The 16,635-nt window shown below is 42.3% G+C and overlaps 1 protein-coding gene across 1 annotated transcript in view; it reads left to right on the forward strand.

The window, feature by feature from the left end:
- The first annotated feature begins 4,667 nt into the window (after positions 1 to 4,667).
- The window catches only part of arhgef9b (Cdc42 guanine nucleotide exchange factor (GEF) 9b), a 93,842-nt gene continuing 81,874 nt past the window's right edge, over positions 4,668 to 16,635 (forward strand). Inside the window, 2 exon segments of the mRNA XM_090220135.1 lie at positions 4,668 to 5,080; positions 10,113 to 12,099. Coding sequence (XP_090076261.1) covers positions 10,303 to 12,099 — 1,797 coding nt within the window. The 5' untranslated portion in view covers positions 4,668 to 5,080; positions 10,113 to 10,302.

Consider the following 16,635-nt stretch of genomic DNA (forward strand, 5'->3'; position numbering starts at 1 on the left):
TGTGTGTGTGTGTGTGTGTGTGTGTGTGTGTGTGTGTGTGTGTGTGTGTGTGTGTGTGTGTGTGTGTAAGTGTGTGTGTGTGTGTGTAAGTGTGTGTGTGTGTGTGTTTTCTGGGGCTGTGATGGTGCCATAAGTGAGCAGTTAGGACAGGGAAAGAATGTAGATCTGGTCTACATCACAAATGGCAACCTTTATAGTGCATTACCTTTGGGTTCTGGTCAAAAGTAGTGCACCTGGTCAAAAGGAATGCACTAAATAGGGAATAGGGAGCCAATTGGGATGCAGGCCTGCTCTGAGGGAATGTGAGGAATGTCAGTGTAATTTTATCCAACCCTCCTCTACTACTAGCCAGACCGTGTGTGTTGAACATTAGCCTTGTCGAGATTACAACACAAATCATTAACAAGCTTAAATCACCAATATCCCTTTAACCAATCTGCCAATAGTCTACGTGACTGATATCGGCATTCCAAGAAGGACATTAGCAAGTCTAAACAAGTCCACCTCATGTGCTTCTTGAAACATATTTCAGCACAAATGTTCACGTGTAAATGCCATAGCAAGTGTGAACAAACAGTACGACACTCAAATTAGCTAGCTATGGTATGTGAATCATGTTCCCAGGCTTGTATAGACAATCATATCATAACATACAGCATCTGACCCTCTTATCGTCCTGCCCTTGCTCTCTCTTCTTTTCATTCACTGTTTCCCCTTGGTGACAAAGACTGCTGAAATAATTACAACTGTTTGTAGCTAAACTCAGTCCTGTGTGTGTGTGTGTGTGTGTGTGTGTGTGTGTGTGTGTGTGTGTGTGTGTGTGTGTGTGTGTGTGTGTGTGTGTGTGTGTGTGTGTGTGTGTGTGTGTGTGTGTGTGTGTAATCTCTATCTATCCCTCCAGTCAGTCAGGACTATGTCACAGGAAGCACAGGAAGACGGCAATTGTTCAGAAAATGAGAAGCCTATGACATCACTGCTAAGAGCAGTAGCTATATTCACACACAGTTCTAACACGCTAAGATCAGTAGCTATATTCACACACAGTTCTAACACTCTAAGATCAGTAGCTATATTCACACACAGTTCTAACACTCTAAGATCAGTAGCTATATTCACACACAGTTCTAACACTCTAAGATCAGTAGCTATATTCACACACAGTACTAACACTCTAAGATCAGTAGCTATATTCACACACAGTTCTAACACTCTAAGATCAGTAGCTATATTCACACACAGTTCTAACACTCTAAGATCAGTAGCTATATTCACACACAGTTCTAACACTCTAAGATCAGTAGCTATATTCACACACAGTTCTAACACTCTAAGATCAGTAGCTATGTTCACACACAGTTCTAACACTCTAAGATCAGTAGCTATATTCACACACAGTTCTAACACTCTAAGATCAGTAGCTATATTCACACACAGTTCTAACACTCTAAGATCAGTAGCTATATTCACACACAGTTCTAACACTCTAAGATCAGTAGCTATATTCACACACAGTTCTAACACTCTAAGATCAGTAGCTATATTCACACACAGTTCTAACACTCTAAGATCAGTAGCTATGTTCACACACAGTTCTAACACTCTAAGATCAGTAGCTATATTCACACACAGTTCTAACACTCTAAGATCAGTAGCTATATTCACACACAGTTCTAACACTCTAAGATCAGTAGCTATATTCACACACAGTTCTAACACTCTAAGATCAGTAGCTATGTTCACACACAGTTCTAACACTCTAAGATCAGTAGCTATATTCACACACAGTTCTAACACTCTAAGATCAGTAGCTATATTCACACACAGTTCTAACACTCTAAGATCAGTAGCTATATTCACACACAGTTCTAACACTCTAAGATCAGTAGCTATATTCACACACAGTTCTAACACTCTAAGATCAGTAGCTATATTCACACACAGTTATATACATATTATATTACATATCTCCTCTCTCCATCTCTCTCTCTCTCTTGCTCTCCATCTCTCTCTCTCTCTCTCTCTCTCTCTCTCTCTTGTTCTCCATCCCTCTCTCTCTTGCTCTCCATCTCTCTCTCTCTCTCTCTCTCTCTCTCTCTCTCTCTTTCTCTCTCTCTTGTTCTCCATCCCTCTCTCTCTTGCTCTCCATCTCTCTCTCTCTCTCTCTCTCTCTCTCTCTCCACCCCTCTTATAATGAATCTAATCACTCGTTAAATTGTTTAAAGTGTGTCTCTGTATGTAGTCTGTGTAATTTACTATATATGTGTTTGTCTATGTGTAATGTGTCTGGATTGAGTAGGTCTGAGCTAGACTGAGAAGCCTGAGATGACGACCACAGTAGAGACAGAGAGCTTTAGGCCAGGATCAGGACGTGTGTGTTGTGACTGACTGGAGGGGACAGCATGTAAGCTGCATGGCTTCTGTGAGAAAAGGAGGCATGGGGCAGACACAGAAAGGGCTCTTGCTGGCTCAGACAGAGATGTTCCTAACCATAAACATGAAGCAGGGTTATGAATGAGGGACTCAAAGAGAAAGAGGATGATCAGACATTGCAATACTTTAAATTGCTGCCATTTAGTGTGTATAAGATACTGATCTGTAGGACCTTCATTTGATCCAGTTTGTTACAGCAGGAAAAGAATCCTGCAGGAACAGGAAATATGGATTATAATTGATTATTGGACATTTGTGTAGGAGTTGATACATTTTTCGTAAGGGAAAATCAAGTCTGAAATTTCAAAGTCGAAATTACAAACTTCAGAAGCCTTTTTAAACCTCAAATACACTACACAAGTTTTAAATGTCCTGCATTTCAGGAAAGTTCACCTGTAACAGGACAATCAAATGAAGATCCTACATCTGTACAGTCTTCAGGTTATTATTATGAAGGCTGTCAAGTTATCATGTAAAGATAATGGTACTTTTCTTTAAAAGTATTTTCAAGTTATTTGACCGTATTATAAAGACGGCATGACTCTTATTATATAACGGTCGTTCCACAATCCTGCATCTGTGTTTCAGCCCACGGCCCAGCCCACGGTAGCCCAGCCCACGGTAGCCCAGCCCACGGCAGCCCAGCCCACGGTAGCCCAGCCCACGGCCCAGCCCACGGCAGCCCAGCCCACGGCAGCCCAGCCCCCGGCAGCCCAGCCCACGGCAGCCCAGCCAACGGCCCCGCCCACGGAAGCCCAGCCCACGGCAGCCCAGCCCATGGCCCAGCCCACGGCAGCCCAGCCCACGGCAGCCCAGCCCACGGCAGCCCAGCCCACGGCAGCCCAGCCCACGGCAGCCCAGCCCACGGCTGCACAGCCCACGGTAGCCCAGCCCACGGTAGCCCAGCCCACGGTAGCCCAGCCCACGGTAGCCCCGCCACGGCAGCCCAGCCCACGGTAGCCCAGCCCACGGTAGCCCAGCCCACGGTAGCCCCGCCACGGTAGCCCAGCCCACGGTAGCCCAGCCCACGGTAGCCCCGCCACGGCAGCCCAGCCACGGCAGCCCAGAGGATGATGACAGTAGATAATGAGTTACAGACGAAGAGGATGATGACAGTAGAGTATGAGTTACAGATGAAGAGGATGATGACTGTAGAGTATGAGTTACAGAGGAAGAGGATGATGACAGTAGAGTATGAGTTACAGAGGAAGATGATGATGACTGTAGAGTATGAGTTACAGAGGAAGAGGATGATGACAGTAGAGTATGAATTACAGAGGAAGAGGATGATGACTGTAGAGTATGAGTTACAGAGGAAGAGGATGATGACAGTAGAGTATGAGTTACAGAGGAAGAGGATGATGACTGTAGAGTATGAGTTACAGAGGAAGAGGATGATGACTGTAGAGTATGAGTTTCAGAGGAAGAGGATGTTGACTGTAGAGTATGAGTTACAGAGGAAGAGGATGAAGACTGTAGAGTATGAGTTACAGAGGAAGAGGATGGAGGATATATCAGACACTTACAAAACAGTGAGGTTCTTCAGGACCACTCTAAGGGGCCTTTGGTCCACAGGAGGGCGGACACACACACACACAGACAGATTGTTACATACATTCAGACAGGCTTCCTGCCATTGTCAGCCAAATAGTCCCCCCCCCCCCCCTTTGCTGTAAGATCCACTGCTTCCTGTGTAGAAGGGAGAACGCCATGTGATGACAATGGGCCAGAAAGAGGACAGAGAGGAAACGTTTAAATTTAGTCCCCTGCCCTACCATCTCCTCTTTCACAGCTAAAAGACTCTGAAGCTGTTTAGATTCTGTCAATTCAGTTTCCCCTGTGTGCTCTGTCCCATTGTGTCCTTTCAATAGAAGGATTTTCACATTCAAAGCAATTCCTGAAAGCGGGTCCAGCCAATGAAACCACTGTTCAGTCAATCACATCTTTTCACTGACATGTTTAACTTGAACCATTATATCGCTAAGGTTATTGGGCTACTTAAATGAACTAGTGGGCAGTTTACTAATTATAATTCAACAGAAACTGATATACAGTATATTTTTAGGAAACTAGGTCTATCAAGGTAATTTGTTTCAATACAGCTATTGTGTGTGTGTGTGTGTGTGTGTGTGTGTGTGTGTGTGTGTGTGTGTGTGTGTGTGTGTGTGTGTGTGTGTGTGTGTGTGTGTGTGTGTGTGTGTGTGTGTGTGTGTGTGTGTGTGTGTGTGTGTGTGTGTGTGTGTGTGTGTGTGTGTGTGAGCATGTGAGTGCGTGTGTGTTTTGCGCTCTGGCTGCTGATCATATGTTGCCGGTTCCTCTATCCACTGTCTGCGTAGGAGCGTTTTATCATCTGACTGTCGGCGTCTGCTGCTTGAGTTTAAAGGGCAAGAGTGTTCATCATTCTCTATGCTCAGAGAGAAAACTGAACATTTCAGAGTTTTGAGGAGGATTTCTAGAACCCAAGGAGTTTAGCCCGCGCCATAAAACTTCGCCTGAAAACTCGCCACAGCATAATTTCCGCGTTACTCATGGATATAAAAAGTTTACCAGGTGGGAAGTCAACCGCTGTTTTTGCATCCGATTTACTGTAATTGAAAGATGACGTTTTGTCCAGAATTATTGAGGAGTTTCAGCTCTTGAAAGCCGATTGGTAAGTAACAACAATTTTCTAAACGCGTGTTCCGTAACGTTTCTTGCTTGTTACGTCTGTTATCGTCAATAAATTGCCATAGAGGCTATAGACAGATTCTTGTTAAATTGATCGGTTAAATTACTTAGATGAGAAAACAATAATTTTCCGAACTGTTCTAGCCGATTCTTACCGTTGCCTATCCTAATTTATTAATCAACTATGCACTTTTCAGTTTACTTTGACGTTTCTGCAGGCCAATTTAAAACAATAAATAAACATAACGTGAGGCAGATTTTTCATATTTAGAATGTCTTGTTGGCATATATTTTTTTATTCTCCATTTAATGAATATTTGATAACAGCCTATTTTAATCCAAGTAATATTAAATAAATTACACCTGTTCTAGTTTATAGAGTATATAGGCCTATGTGTAATTATAGTATCATTTATATAGAATAGTATCATTTTAATTCATATTATTATAAAACTATATATATATATATAGTACAGTTGACACATTCTTGGACTATTGTTTAACTTCTAGTGAAGGATACGTCTTAGATTAGTTTATAAAACTGAATCTAACTACACCTCTTAGTTTATAATACCCTATCTAACTACACCTCTTAGTTTATAATACCCTATCTAACTACACCTCTTAGTTTATAATACCCTATCTAACTACACCTCTTAGTTTATAATACCCTATCTAACTACACCTCTTAGTTTATAATACCCTATCTAACTACACCTCTTAGTTTATAATACCCTATCTAACTACACCTCTTAGTTTATAATACCCTATCTAACTACACCTCTTAGTTTATAATACCCTATCTAACTACACCTCTTAGTTTATAATACTGTATCTAACTATGTGATGTTTATTTATTTCGTTTAACCTTTTTTTAACAAGTCAGTGAAAAACAAATTATTATTTCAATGACAGCCTACTGTATCTAACTACATGATGTAACCATTCCTCCTAGATTAGTTTATAATACTGTATCTAACTACATGAAGCCATTCCTCCTAGATTAGTTTATAATACTGTATCTAACTACATGAAGCCATTCCTCCTAGATTAGTTTATAATACTGTATCTAACTACATGATGTAACCATACCTCCTAGATTAGTTTATAATACTGTATCTAACTACATGAAGCCATTCCTCCTAGATTAGTTTATAAAACTGTATCTAACTACATGATGTAACCATTCCTCCTAGATTAGTTTATAAAACTGTATCTAACTACATGATGTAACCATACCTCCTAGATTAGTTTATAAAACTGTATCTAACTACATGATGTAACCATTCCTCCTCGATTAGTTTATAATACTGTATCTAACTACATGAAGCCATTCCTCCTAGATTAGTTTATAATACTGTATCTAACTACATGATGTAACCATTCCTCCTAGATTAGTTTATAATACTGTATCTAACTACATGATGTAAAAATTCCTTCTAGATTAGTTTATAATACTGTATCTAACTACATGATGTAACCATACCTCCTAGATTAGTTTATAATACTGTATCTAACTACATGATGTAACCATACCTCCTAGATTAGTTTATAATACTGTATCTAACTACATGATGTAATCATACCTCCTAGATTAGTTTATAATACTGTATCTAACTACATGAAGCCATTCATCCTAGATTAGTTTATAATACTGTATCTAACTACATGATGTAACCATTCCTCCTAGATTAGTTTATAATACTGTATCTAACTACATGATGTAACCATACCTCCTAGATTAGTTTATAATACTGTATCTAACTACATGATGTAACCATACCTCCTAGATTAGTTTATAATACTGTATCTAACTACATGATGTAACCATTCCTCCTAGATTAGTTTATAATACTGTATCTAACTACATGATGTAACCATTCCTTCTAGATTAGTTTATAATACTGTATCTAACTACATGATGTAACCATACCTCCTAGATTAGTTTATAATACTGTATCTAACTACATGATGTAACCATACCTCCTAGATTAGTTTATAATACTGTATCTAACTACATGATGTAACCATACCTCCTAGATTAGTTTATAATACTGTATCTAACTACATGATGTAACCATACCTCCTAGATTAGTTTATAATACTGTATCTAACTACATGAAGCCATTCCTCCTAGATTAGTTTATAATACTGTATCTAACTACATGATGTAACCATTCCTCCTAGATTAGTTTATAATACTGTATCTAACTACATGATGTAACCATTCCTCCTAGATTAGTTTATAATACTGTATCTAACTACATGAAGCCATACCTCCTAGATTAGTTTATAATACTGTATCTGACTACATGTATGCCTAACTACTCTTGTGGGATGGATCTGTAGGTTCACATAACGTAGGCTAATAGGGCATAGTCCTGTCTCAAATGACATGGACTCGTATAGGGCATTAATATGTGGAACAGAGAGTGAATGGAGGCTGGGCCTAGCTCTCAGTCATCCTCCTCAGATGAAGGGGATATGTCATGTGATATCAACACACGCGCGCACACACACACACACACACACACACACACACACACACACACACACACACACACACACACACACACACACACACACACACAGTCACACACACACACGCACACACACACGCGCACACACACACACACGCACACACACACACACACACACGCACGCACGCACGCACGCACACACACACACGCACGCACACAAACACACAAACGTTGCTGCTGCACACACACATCACCACCACCTCCGTAGAGCTCGGTTTCCACGGCAACGCAGGATCCTGGTGTATGTGTGTTCGTGTGCCGCTGTCTTCTGTATAATTACTTGGGCTAATGTGGCTCGCGGGGGTATAGAGGGGTATGGGGGTGGGGGTTTAAATAATGCTGACTCACTTTAAGGGGACCACTGTACAGCACACAAGATGAAAGACTCCCTTGTTTCAAGTCAACCTACATTAGCTCATCTCAAATACTGAACATTGTTTGCTAGTTATGTATGCCTGTATAGAATGTTCCATGTAAGACCATGTATGTTACTATGTTATGTGTCATAAGACCATGTACTACAATGTTAGTTCATGTGTTACACGTTATGAGAGATAGGGTCTTCTCCCAAGTGTCACCCTATTGCCTATATAGGCCACTGCTGTTGGGCCCTGGTCACAAGTGGTGCACTGTGGGAAATAGGCTGCCATTGAGGATGCATCCATAGCTTCTTGAACTCCACTCTTTATGCACCAGTCTTACACAAACAGCAATCAGCAATCTGTACTGTATTTCCACTGTATCTGTACTGTATTTCCACTGTATCTGTACTGTATTTCCACTGTATCTGTACTGTATTTCCACTGTATTTCCACTGTATCTGTATCTGTACTCTATTTCCACTGTATTTCCACTGTATCTGTATCTGTACTGTATTTCCACTCTATCTGTACTGTATTTCCACTGTATCTGTACCTGTGTCTGTATCTGTACCTGTGTCTGTATCTGTACCTGTGTCTGTATCTGTACCTGTGTCTGTATCTGTACCTGTGTCCGTATCTGTATCTGTACTGTATTTCCACTCTATCTGTACTGTGTCTGTATCTGTATCTTTATCTGTATCTGTAATGTATCTGTATCTGTACCTGTGTCTGTATCTGTACTGTGTCTGTATCTGTACCTGTGTCTGTATCTGTACTGTGTCTGTATCTGTACCTGTGTCTGTATCTGTACTGTGTCTGTATCTGTACCTGTGTATGTATCTGTATCTGTGCCTGTATCTGTATCTGTATCTGTATCTGTACTGTATCTGTATCTGTATGTGTATCTGTATCTGTACTGTATCTGTATCTGTATCTGTACTGTATCTGTATCTGTATCTGTATCTGTACTGTATCTGTACTGTATCTGTATCTGTACTGTATCTGTACCATATCTGTATCTGTACTGTATCTGTATCTGTATATGTACTGTATCTGTACTGTGTCTGTATCTGTATCTGTACTGTATCTGTATCTGTATCTGTACTGTATCTGCATCTGTATCTGTACTGTATCTGTATCTGTACTGTATCTGTACCATATCTGTATCTGTATCGTATCTGTATCTGTATCTGTATCTGTATCTGTACCGTATCTGTATCTGTACCGTATCTGTATCTGTACTGTATCTGTATCTGTATCTGTATCTGTATCTGTACCGTATCTGTATCTGTACTGTATCTGTATCTGTATCTGTATCGTATCTGTATCTGTATCTGTACTGTATCTGTATCTGTACTGTATCTGTATCTGTATCTGTACCGTATCTGTATCTGTACTGTATCTGTATCTGTATCTGTATCTGTATCTGTATCTGTATCTGTACCGTATCTGTATCTGTACTGTATCTGTATCTGTACCGTATCTGTACTGTATCTGTATATGTATATGTATCTGTATCTGTATCTGTACTGTATCTGTATCTGTATCTGTATCTGTATCTGTACTGTATCTGTATCTGTATCTGTATCTGTATCTGTATCTGTATCTGTATCGTATCTGTATCTGTACTGTTTCTGTACTGTATGTGATGTATCTGATGTGTGGCCAGGTCTGTATGACATATTATGAATAAAGACTTTGTTTGGTTGAACTCATGCAAAGTCTCCAAACTTTTTACAATAGCACCGGTTTTCTTATTGCACTTCAGACATAAATACAGTGTTCTTATTGCCCCTCAGATATAAAAACAGGGTTCTTATTGCCCCTCAGAGATAAATACAGGGTTCTTATTGCCCCTCTAAGATAAATACAGGGTTCATATTGCCCCTGAGATATAAATACAGGGTTCTTATTGCCCCTCAGAGATAAATACAGGGTTCTTATTGCCCCTCAGAGATAAATACAGGGTTCTTATTGCCCCTCAGAGATAAATACAGGGTTCTTATTGCACCTCAGAGCGAAATACAGGGTTCTTTCATTGATTTGAATTGAATTGTGTGTGTGAGCATAAGAGAGTTCACAAATTGTTGTGTTGTGTGTTTTGTCTCTCCAGGTGTGTGTGGGAGTGAAAGAGATGGTGCGGTTCGGAGCCGATAGCTGACGGAGCCAATAGCTGACGGAGCTGATAGCTGACGGAGCTGATAGCCGACGGAGCTGATAACTGACAGAGCCGATAGCTGACGGAGCCGATAGCCGACGGAGCTGATAACTGACAGAGCTGTAGTAGGATGAGATGAGAGAGGATGGAACACATGGACAGCCCCGCCTCCCACAGCAACGACCCCAACGGGTTTGTCAATAAAGTCTTCAACGTGTCTCTGGATGTGCAGAATGAAACTGGCACCGTATCTATCCAGGAGACTGGGAAGGGAGAGGGTCATGGAGAAGGTCCGGGGCCAGGCCAAGCCCAGAGAGAGTGGCAGGAGGCTGGGGATAGACAGACAGACACCCAGGCACCCCCTCAGACACCTGGAAAGGAGCGCCCGGAGGTCAACCGTAGAACAAGAGCGACTGGGGGCATCTGGAAGATCTTGACCCGGCGTAGAGTGGCCTCAGAGCTGGATAACAGAAGACCTCACTCCATGATCCTCCCTGGAGAGGAGGCCTTCATCCCTAAACTGTCCTTCGCTGACAAGGTCCGCTCCATCAAGAAGCTCCGCTCTCCGGGTGTCTTCAAGGGGAGGGTGGGGAAGATGTCTGGGTCCAGCACTAAGTTCAGAGATGGAGAGATGGAGGACGACTCGTTCTGCCGGGACTTCCTCCCCTCACCCGGCCTGCACCCCTGTAGGAGCACACTCCGCCACCGTGCAAAGAGGCATTCGTATGCCGGACACACCGCCGAGTTCGACTGCTCATTTGAGGACATTGATCTGACAGCTACCCTGGACAGACACCATCTTCACTCACTAGTGGAGCCTCTTACACAGAACGGCTCTAAGCCCACAGAGAGAATCTCCTACTCCAAGAGACCTCAGGTCCAGGCGCAGGCTCAGGCCAACCACTCCTCTAACTGTAACAGTACCTCAGCAGGAGTGTGTGAGGAGCAGAGTGTGAGGGGCAGCCCCAAGGTCCAGCTGGGTGGGAAGAGATCTAAGAGAGCTGACGTGTGGAGTTACCTGAGGAGGATCTCTGTCCTGGGGAAGGGGAACCCGGCCTACTCAGAGAGGAGTTTTGACTCAGAGCTCCACACACTGGACAAGACCATGGACTCTGACTACGGCTCGGTGGACTTCGAGAGCGTCAGGGACTTTCAACCAGCGGCTCCAAAGCACTCTGACAGCAAAGGCGGACATTTTGGGGGTCTGATTAAGTTCTTCAGCAACGTTGCGGAGACGGCTAGAAAATGGCGGACGTCTTCGCGCTCCTTCTCTCCTCCAGAGGAGGGAGGGGAGCGGTCGCTGCTGGGCTCCCCCAGAGCAGGGCAGCATCTGGGGGACTACGTCCACAGTGTGTCCCTGACCCTCTGCAGTGAGGACCACCCAGAATGTCCCCCAACACCCGCCTCACCCCTGACCCCTCACCCCCCTCGCTCCCCTGCCTGTGACCCTGCCTCACCCCCTCCTCTAATAGGCAGACGGTCTCCTCAGGTGATGCTGAAGGCATGGAGGGTGAGTCTGGACTCACCAAGCGTTAACGGCCTGGTGTGTGTGACCTCATTGGAGACGGACAGACAGATGGACAGACAGACAGAGAGACAGACGGACAGACAGATGGACAGACAGACAGAGAGACAGACGCGGCACACGTCTGTAGCCACAGTAGAGAATCACGAGCCACACTCAAGGCTGGAAAGAGAGACTCAGAAAGAGAGAGAGACAGAGGTAGACAGAGATCCCTTAGAATGTCTGTCTACAGTGGAAGAGAGAGAAAGCGAGGGAGGGGAGGGAGGAGAGGGACATTCAGGAAATTACCTGGATTCCAAGGATGCTCTAACTGTCTCAGAGCAGACACACCTTCCAAACGGCCAATCAGAGTTACGGGAAGGAGAGATCGTAGCCACTAGGGAACCAGCAGGAAACTGCCACCTAGAAGTATTTAAGGTGAGTAAACATGAAAACTGTTGTATGTTCAAAATCCCTTATCTAAAAAACTTGTAAACTTCTGGCAAACAATTCTGGGAAACTTGTGGCGAACATGAATATGCAAATGAGATCGAGTTTTTGGTTACTGTGTGTTAACAACGTTGAAATGTTGTATCTTCATAAACCCAATCACATATAACTTTAAATTAACTTTAAATTAACTTTCTTCTCACAGGGAGAACTAAACATGCTAAATATACTAAACAACATGTATTCAATATCTTAAAATATACAAATAAATCCAAATTTGCTAATGAAGAAACGAGCAAAGACGGGATCTTTCCCAAATAAAGACTTTATTTAATATGTTTATGTAGCTACAATGGGAACACTATGGAGATGTTGACCTTAGGATGTTTAAAGGGGCAACTACAGAATTTACATGAGCCAAGTGATAATTCAGCAATAGCTTTCAACCAATGGATGTTTAAAAGATAATTAACAAAATGTAGATAATTAAGACAACAACAACTAAATCAAGCCCAGTTCACAACTATTACCTTTTTGAGTGAACTTTGGAGATGACGGTCTATGGAAGTCATTCGTCCAAAACTTGTTGAATGCATGAACTGAAACAATCAGAAAACACAACACAAAATCAACATTAGCATACTGAAAACATTTTAGATTTTAGTATCTTAAAAGGTAGATTCATCGGCTGGACCCAGCGGGTTTGGCTTTGGAAAAACTGGGTCAGCTGTTACAAAGTTGCCTTGGTGGCTATGCATGTTGCTATGCATGGGACTATGCATGTTGCTGTGCGTGTTGCTATGCGTGTTGCTACGTGTGTTTCTACGCGTGTTGCTATGCGTGTGGCTATGCATGTTGCTATGCATGTTACTATGCGTGTTGCTATGCATGTTGCTATGTGTGTTGCTATGCGTGTTGCTATGCATGTTTCTATGCATGTTGCTATGCATGTTGCTATGCGTGTTTCTATGCATGTTGCTATGTGTGTTTCTATGCATGTTGCTATGCGTGTTTCTATGCATGTTGCGATGCTTCTCACTGAAACTGGCCTTCTATATATTTTTCAGCAGGGAAACAACGTTTCTGCCTTGTATAAATGCTTTATAAACAAACGATGTAGTTGGCATAAACTGGGACTTAGGCCTACTAAATCTATGTTTTAATGTGTGGCCAACTGTTCCTAGAGAGCCACAGTATACAAGATGTTTCTTAAACTAGTTATGATATTCAATCCAGACTGGGGACTTCATCATTGTCTACTAGTTGTCTCTTCTTCCTGAATCGGGAATATACGGCTTGGGTGGAAGAAAAGCATAAAATTGAGTTATGCCTAATTCAAAAATGAATTATTGTTAACTTACATCTCAAAGCCATCCATGCAAGAAGTCTTGCTTGACCTGGTGCACATGTTTCCTCAGTTTGATTGAAAGCCTCAATCTGTCATTTTGCCCTGTAACTGATTACTTCTAGAAAGAGAGAAGGAAAAACACACATGAACAAGATGCGCTAGCCAATAGTTTCAAACAACAAAATATCTCATTGTTAGAAAGGATGACTGTATGGGCTACATTTATGAGAATAATACCTCACATTGTTGTTACCTTAGCTGGTGTGCTTGCTAAAATACTATTGAACAGTGACACTAGCATATTGAAATGCGTATTGGTAATAAAGACAGCAACGTATTCAACAGAAAATACAGTATAAGTGTTTAGGTAAATCCTTAGTTAGCTAGCTATCACATTAATTGTGCAAAAATATGATAGCTAACGTTAGCTAGCTAGCTAAGCGCTAGCCAAGTGTTAGCCAGTCAATGGCACTGACAGATTGAAACTGGTATCAATAAAATGTGTTCACTCTATTCCCATTTGGAAAGAAGTAGAGGGTGTTCAACCAACATGAGTTGAGGTGCAACCTAAAAATCTGTAAACATCATTGGACAGGAAAAGGTGCAAAGCTCGCTCACCATAAACAAATCTTAGTTTTATTAGTCAAGTTTAAAATATTGACGTTTTGGCCTTTAATGGCCTTCTTCAGCATAATCACTTAGGAAATGGGAAAGTTCACATAGGGCATGGGGAAGACAATTAGGGACAAAGCTCTCTTCAGCTGGTGGTGCTAATGAGAGAGTGTGTGGTAACCGTACAGGTTGGTGGTCAGGGTGTGGGGTACTATGGTCAATGTCTCCACCTAGTGATGAAATCCAAAACTGAAACCAGTAAAAAAGCAATCGAAAAGTGAGAAGCTTTTTTCAATTACAGTGATCAACAGGGCTAACAACCAAAAAACAAAAACATCAACAGCTAAGGCAAAGAGGTCTAATAACTGGTTTGGTAAGCTTCCTCCATGTGTAAACAAGAAGTACAAATGGGGGGGGGGGTTCCCTGGATCAACAAATCGGTTTTTGTCAACAAACACAACACGTCAAATCAAATCCAATCAAATGTATGTATATAGCCCTTCATACATCAGCTGATATCTCAAAGTGCTGTACAGAAACCCAGCCTAAAACCCCAAAACAGCAAGCAATGCAGGTGTAGAAGCACGGTGGCTAGGAAAAACTCCCTAGAAAGGCCAAAACCTAGGAAGAAACCTAGAGAGGAACCAGGCTATGAGGGGTGGCCAGTCATCTTCTGGCTTTGTCGGGTGGAGATTATAACAGAACATGGCCAAGATGTTCAAATGTTCATAGATGACCAGCAGGGTCAAATAATAATAATCACAGTAGTTGTCGAGGGTGCAGCAAGTCAGCACCTCAGGAGTAAATGTCAGTTGGCTTTTCATAGCCGATCCTTCAGAGTATCTCTACCACTCCTGCTGTCTCTAGAGTGTTGAAAACAGCAGGTCTGGGACAGGTAGCACGTCCGGTGAACAGGTCAGGATTCCACAGCCACAGGCAGAACAGTTGAAACTGGAGCAGCAGCACGGACAGGTGGACTGGGGACAGCAAGGAGTCGTCAGGTAGTCCTGAGGCATGGTCCTAGGGCTCAGGTCCTCAGAGAGAGAGAAAGAAAGAGAGAAAGAGAGAATTAGAGAGAGCATACTTAAATTCACACAGGACACCAGATAAGACAGGAGAAGTACTCCAGATATAACAAACTGACCCTAGCCCCCCGACACATAAACTACTGCAGCATAAATACTGGAGGCCGAGACAGGAGGGGTCAGGAGACACTGTGGTCCCATCCGATGATACCCCGGACAGGGCCAAACAGGAAGGATATAACCCCACCCACTTTGCCAAAGCACAGCCCCCACACCACTAGAGGGATATCTTCAACCACCAACTTACCATTCTGAGACAAGGCCGAGTATAGCCCACAAAGATCTCCGCCACCGCACAACCCGGGGGGGGGGGGCAACTCAGACAGGACAACATCGTTTGTTTTTACTGACTTGTTCAATTCCAAAATAAAATAACTCTTATCATTCTATCCCATAACACATTCCATTGCTAACTAGCCATCAATTAGTTAATGTCATTTTAACATGTATTATCAAGTTTATTAATAAGTTAGATACTCACCGGACAACTTTTGTAGGTAGCTAGCTTGGTTTTAATTTTCCAACAAATTGTTCTAATCACCTTGATTGCTCATCAACAGTTACTTGTCTTGGAATTCATGTGTTCACTCGAAACGGCTTCCGTTAAACATGATTGCCACTACTGGCAATAAATATTTTGGCCACAGGTTTGCCACAGATTCAAATAGCATCTTGAGAGACTTGTCTGCCAGAAAGGAGCTCTAGTGAACTGTTTACCACTAGTGGCAATACATATGACTGTTGCCAAAGGTTTGCCGCAGATTCATCACAAGTGACAAACATTTGCAAACTTCTGGCAACATTTTGCGACACTCAATTTTGTCTGCAGCAAATTTGCCACAAACACTTTTATAAGTGACTGCAAATACATCCATTCAGCTGATAAGGAATTCAAATAGTTGTAAATTCCTTGTAATCTGTGCCTGGTAATGATTACATTATGTGTTATTGTAAGTCATCGCCTCATTTTAATCAGTCCCATCAAATCAATAATTCATTTTACGTCATTAACAGATCCTGTGATCATGTAACTATTACATAACTATTACATGACAACATTGTCTCATTGTTAACCTTGTTAACTAACCTTTTTAACCTTCATCATTCTTTTGCTTTTGAAAAACTACAGCAATCATCTAAATACTTCACGTAAGTCTCACAACAGTTACTTTTACTGGGGTGTGTCTGCGTTGAATAGGTAGACTATGTGTCTGTTACTGAGGCAGAGGGTGTGTCTGTTACTGAGGCAGAGGGTGCGTCTGTTACAGAGGCAGAGGGTGTGTCTGTTACTGAGGCAGAAGGTGTGTCTGTTACTGAGGCAGAGGGTGTGTCTGTTACAGAGGCAGAGGGTGTGTCTGTTACTGAGGCAGAGGGTGTGTCTGTTACTGAGGCAGAGGGTGTGTCTGTTACAGAGGCAGAGGGTGTGTCTGTTACTGAGGGTGTGTCTGTTACTGAGGCAGAGGGTGTGTCTGTTACAGA

This window comes from Oncorhynchus mykiss, chromosome 25 (assembly GCF_057628025.1).
Source record: "Oncorhynchus mykiss isolate SJ-2025 chromosome 25, ASM5762802v1, whole genome shotgun sequence".
In the NCBI taxonomy this organism is placed as follows: domain Eukaryota; kingdom Metazoa; phylum Chordata; class Actinopteri; order Salmoniformes; family Salmonidae; genus Oncorhynchus; species Oncorhynchus mykiss.